Source organism: Tenrec ecaudatus, chromosome 11 (genome assembly GCF_050624435.1).
Source record: "Tenrec ecaudatus isolate mTenEca1 chromosome 11, mTenEca1.hap1, whole genome shotgun sequence".
Lineage (NCBI taxonomy): Eukaryota > Metazoa > Chordata > Mammalia > Afrosoricida > Tenrecidae > Tenrec > Tenrec ecaudatus.
In genome coordinates, this window is record NC_134540.1 from 4,747,580 (window position 1) to 4,753,152 (window position 5,573).

Here is a 5,573-nt window from a genome sequence, read left to right on the forward strand (position 1 = left end):
TCCCCAGAGAGAAACGGTAAGGCAGAGTTGTTCCTGTCCAGCCCCATGGGTGGGTTGAGTGCCACTATCATCCGGAAGGGGGGTGGCCTCTATGCCAGCTAGTTCAGAGAAGTGACAGGGACCCCCTGGAAGTTACCAAAAGGATTGAAGCGAGGGCAGGGAAGAAGTTGTCCTGTGTGATGCAGCGATAAATATCATTGCTAAACACCCCCTTCTTTCTGCCTGCCTTATTTCAGGCCCATGGTGGAGGGGTACTTTCCCTCCCCTGATATCTGGGCGGGGGGGCTGCCACAGGACATGATACGCTAAGTCAACCACAGGCCTCTTCCCCTTCTGGGCACAAGACCCACCCCTGCACTACTTCTCTCCTCCTTACACGTTGGGGACTGGAGCTCTGGTCGGAGTTGACGAAATGAGTGCCAATCTCTTAAAAGCAAAATGAATCAAATGCCCTTGGGGATGAAAAGGAGGTCAGTCAGTCGCTCTGACTACTACTGAAGCTTCCCCCATTCCCCTCCGGAAGCTCCCCAAGGGTGCAAGGCCGAATTTGGCCTCCTGGATTTATCCTCTGTGCTCTCGTGCGGATAGTTGGTGGTTGTTGCGAGCTGCAATAAATAAAATAAGAACCAATGGCTTCCAACTTAGGGACTCAAACCGAAACCCACAGCCATCGAGGGGATCCATTTAGAGCAGTGCTGTACTGGGGATGCTTTAAAAAAAAGGCCCCTCCCTAGGGGAGCCGGGAGGGAGGGGGGAAATGAGGAGCTGATACCAAGGACTCAAATAGAAAGCAAATGTTTTGAGAATGATGATGGCAACAAATGTACAAATGTGCTTGACACAATGGATGGATGGTGATAAGAGTTGTATGAGCCCCCAATAAAATGATTTTTTAAATGTCCCCCAACCATTTTTTCAGCTTTCAGTCAGCTACCTCAACATTTGTATACTTATTAATTTATATTAATGAGCCAATGGCCTTATCAAGCAACTCTGGAGGCTCAACGACAAATTACCCAGCTGTTAAAATGAAAGCTGAATGGTTGGAACCGGTTCCCCGGAGAAAAGGCCTGGCGATGCGCTTCCCTGAACACTAGACTAGAGCCTAGGAAAGCCAAAGGGAGCAGTTCTACTCTCTCACTGTGGGTCTGCTAGGAGTTGGAACCCACTTGGTAGCACCTAACGACCAGAACACAGAGTCCCCTGCAGCCTGGTGCAAATCTGTCCCCATACTTGACTAGCTGTCAATTGGGCGCACCGGCGGCCGCGGGAGGAAGTGGGAACAAATGCAGGTGTTCACAGGTCCCTGGGCGTCGCTTCTTAAGGCCGTCGGCCGGCCAATTGTGGCCCCGGGCGATGCCACGTGGGGCGCGGCAGAGCCTATGGCGCGCCGGTCGGGCCTGGGGATCCCCACTGAGCGCCTACCCGAGCTGTCAAAGCCAGCAGTGTGGCGGCGGGAACGGGAGCGCCGCGCCGCGCCCAGTCCCCGGCTCCAGCTGCCTGGTCCCCAGCCCACCGCGGCCATGAACGGCGAGGAACCCTACTACGCGGCCCCGCCGCTTTACAAGGACCCGTGCGCCTTCCAGCGCGGCCCGGTGCCCGAGTGCCGCGCCAGCCCGCCCGCCTGTCTGTACATGGGCCGCCAGCCCCCGCCGCCGCCGCCGCCCTTCGCCGGCGCCCTGGGCGCGCTGGAGCAGGGCAGCCCCCCGGACATCTCCCCGTTCGAGGTGCCCCCGCTGGCCGACTCGCCGGCCACTGCGCTGCTGCACCACCTCCCGGCGCCGCTGGCGCTCGCCCCGCCGCCCGCCTTGCCCTTCGAAGAGGAGCCGGGCCGCGGCCAGCTGCCCTTCCCGTGGATGAAGACCACAAAGGCGCACACGTGGAAAGGCCAGTGGGCAGGTAAGGCCGCCCCTCATCCTTTAGGCGCACCCACCTGCGGACGATCCCGGGGGTCCGCTCCGCTTCCCCATCCCCGACCTGCGCGAGTGCCCGGCCAGGACGCGGCGGAGGAGACTGGTCTCCTTCGCGGGCGTCTCTGGACCCTGTGGGACGTCTGTCCGTCCAACGCTCCTCCTTCCCGGCACGACCACCATGCCCCTCTCCACCCCGGGGCCTCCTAGCTCCTGACGCCAACCGCTGGACCCTCCTCAAATCGGGATACCCCCAACCCCGGGCTCTCCAGAGGGGCTTTGTGAGAGCAGATCCCGCTGGCGCCTAGGACCGTTTCGGGGCCGCCTGGTGAGCTAAACCGGGCCTGGTGGGGGCTCTGGGAGGCCTGGCTTAAGGCTGGGGTCCAGACAAAGCCCCGGGCCGGCCTGCGCTCCGCCGAGGAGCAGGCGAGCTTTGGCCCAGCCCGGTGGCCCGGCGGCTGCTCCTCGCACCTCGGCCCAGATGCCTGCGCAGAACCGCCTTCCCGGCTGCAGCCACCGATGGGTGCCGGCGCGGGCTGTGCTGCCGCCGCGGCCACACAATGTTATCGCTTCCGCGCCGCCGCGGCCGCTTCTGGTTCCGCCTGCATTGCAAACAGTAGAGTTCGAGCTCCTTCCTACCAGGGCCCGCGAAAGCCGCTGGAGGGTGTCCCTGGAGGGGTGCCCCTGGCCCTGGCGTCGCTGCCGGCTCAACCCAAGCCCGGGCTTCGCCCGCCTGCGACGCCTCTTCCGGGACTGCTATTTTTTACGGCAGGCGCAGGCCTTGCTTGCCTAGGAAGGCGTCCCATCAGCTGTGTGAGTCCCTATTCCAACCCGGGAACTGCAAGGCTCGCTTCGAGGCCCGCAGTTACCGCACCCCCTCCCACCCCCGGCCTAAGGTGCAAAAGGCAGGCCCCAGAAGAGGCCTCCTGAGTGGGTAACTTCCCTGCCAACACCCCCAAAGGACTGTCCCTTTGGGGGGGAGGTGGACCTAGGACGCTGGCAGGGTGGCCCCAGGCTGGAAAGGTTGGAGACCTCTTGACTGTGGCCCTCTGACTCCCCCTTGGTCCTCTGCCCTGAGAGTGCACCTAGGGGAACCTTGCAGTGAGTTTAAGTTGTAGAATCGATCAACCAGACAGCTCCTCTGGGAGTCCCAGGCCCCAGAAAAAGCAATCCAAGTGGTCTAAGGGTCCCGGACAAGAAATGTATTATTCATCCACAGTGGGGCTGCTAATACCAATGGGGTGCTTCAAACCTACGCTAACGGTCTCCATCCACAACCCCACCCCCCTAGCCTGCAGCCCAGCTAAGAGCCAGGCTCCCCCTTTTGTGTCTGTCTTCCCAGCCCTATGCCTCCATCCTGGCTCCCAACCAGTGGGGTAGTGGGCTCTGTGCAGCCTCTGTGTCCTTAGCAGTCACTAGACCCTTAGCCCAGCAAGGGAGGCCTGACAGTGTGTGCGTGGGTCTGTAAGGACTGTGGAGGACCATTAAAAGTGTCCCTGTAGGCACATGCATTTCTCTTTCAACCCAGAAGGCCTGACTCAGCCCTGGCCCTCCCCTTGGGCTGAGAAAGTCTGGGAGATTATTGCCCCTGCCCAGCCCACCTACCCACATTGCCTTCCAATGGGGCAGGGGTGTGGCTTCTCTGGGAGTGACAGCAGCCCCCTAAAGGTGTGTCCCAGCTGCAGCCTCTTCTTGGGGGTTGAGTGGAACTTGCTGGCCGGCGTCCCTAGCATCTAAAGCCCGGGTGCACAGAACAGAAAAGGTGGGGGGGGGGTGCAGTGCGGCTCAGGAGATCCCTAAGCCTGGGGCACCGATCTCCTACGGGCTTCCTCTGAGCGCAGGCTTTGATCCTAGACCCACTGAGACCCCTCCTTCTTCACAATACATTTTCTAACCACCTGTGGGGTTCTTGGGTCTGTGGCTGGCTGCCCCGAGGCTCCTGCTCCCTCTCCCTCTGTGTCTCAGCTTCCAGATTCCAGGAAATTAGACCTTTCCTGGGGAACAGACCAAGGTTAAAAGACAGTGTGATTGGCAATGTACTTTATGGACTCTCGCAATGGAGATGATTCCAAAACTAAACCAAGGAGAGAGAGGATAGATATAATGGTCACCCCTTGTCTAAGTGAGGCATTCACACTGCAGCCGGCACCCAGGTGTGCCTTACAAATCAACCCGGCATGTTGTCTTTGTTGTTGCTTTCTCAAGGAAGTAGTCAGACATCAGAGGAGCTCAGGCATTATGCTTGGGGGAGGCTGGCTGTGTGTGCTGGACCGACCAGCATTTTTGTTATGTCCGCAGGAACCGGGTCCTGATGCAAAATGCGTTCTTAATGCAGACATTATCAGGAAAAAAAGTTGCTTCGGGTTTTTTTGTTTGGTTTGGTTTACTGTTGTTTTTTAAGTCTGGTCTAAGGGTTTCCCAGGCGGCCAGTCTTTACAGGCACAGGATAACCACGGCTTTCTCAGCAGAGCAACGGGTGGGGTTGAACCACCAAGCAGGCGATGAAAGGGTTTTTGTTGTAGTTTTGGTAATATCATTTCAGAGGTTCGTGTGTTCCTTTCCATCAGCACCAAGGCCAAGGTTAAGTGGACTCATTCAATAGCCACTCGCTAGGAGACAGTGGCTGGCTCCCGGAAATGGCCCAACACGTTGGCCTCCCCGCAAAGCGCGCTTGCTCGCGGGGCTGATTGACCCGGAGGCCCGTGAGCCCCAGCTCCTTGGGCCGGGCGCTGAGTGGGTTGGGCCGGGCAGGGTGAGACCGATGGGCCGGGACGCGGGAGCCACTCTCACGCGCTGTGTCGCCCGCAGGCGGCGCCTACGCGGCGGAGCCGGAGGAGAACAAGCGGACACGGACGGCCTACACGCGCGCGCAGCTGCTGGAGCTGGAGAAGGAGTTCTTATTCAACAAGTACATCTCGCGGCCGCGCCGGGTGGAGCTGGCTGTCATGCTGAACTTGACTGAGAGACACATCAAAATCTGGTTCCAGAACCGCCGCATGAAGTGGAAAAAGGAGGAGGACAAGAAGCGCGGCGGGCCGGCGGCCGGGGCCGGCGGCGGGGGCGCAGAGCCCGAGCAGGACTGCGCGGTGACCTCGGGCGAGGAGCTGCTGGCGCTGCCTCCACCGCCGCCCCCCGGGGCCGCGGCGCCACTCTCGGTCCCCGCCGGCTCCCCGGAGGGCCGCCTGCCGCCCGGCCTCAGCCCGTCCCCTCAGCCCTCCAGCGTGGCGCGGCGGCCGCAGGAGGCCCGGTGAGAGGCGTCGGGGAGCCCCTGTCCAGTGGCCAGACGGGCAGGAGCCAGGACCCGACTACGGACGACCCACCCTGGCCACTCCGTGGGGAAGGAGCTGCGGGGCCCAGCCTGGAGGGGAGGGAAGAGCGCTCCCAGGTGCACGCTGGCCCGCGGGCGGGCTGGAGGAGCGTTTTCAAAAGACCCGCTGGCCTTAGCTGGTGAGGTTGTGGACTTGTCCAGGTTTGCTCCTGCTGAGCTCGCCGCCCCCAGCCTCCAACCCTGCGACCCCAACCCACCACTGGAAGCCATTGAGAGAAGACCACTTCCCCCAAACCACGATGGAAACAGAGCACATCAGAACGCCCCATCCCCATGGCCTGTATCCAGAGCAGGCAAGCGGGGCTGGGCCAAGCTGCCCTGGAAAAATCCATCCT

General features: G+C 60.9%; 1 protein-coding gene across 1 annotated transcript; it reads left to right on the plus strand.

Annotated features, from left to right (window-relative positions):
• Window positions 1–1,523: 1,523 nt before the first annotated feature.
• PDX1 (pancreatic and duodenal homeobox 1) lies at window positions 1,524–5,161 on the plus strand. Its single transcript, XM_075563581.1, has 2 exons — window positions 1,524–1,899; window positions 4,719–5,161. Exons 1-2 carry the CDS (start codon window positions 1,524–1,526, stop codon window positions 5,159–5,161), a joined length of 819 nt encoding a protein of 272 aa, XP_075419696.1.
• The last annotated feature ends 412 nt before the right edge of the window (window positions 5,162–5,573 follow it).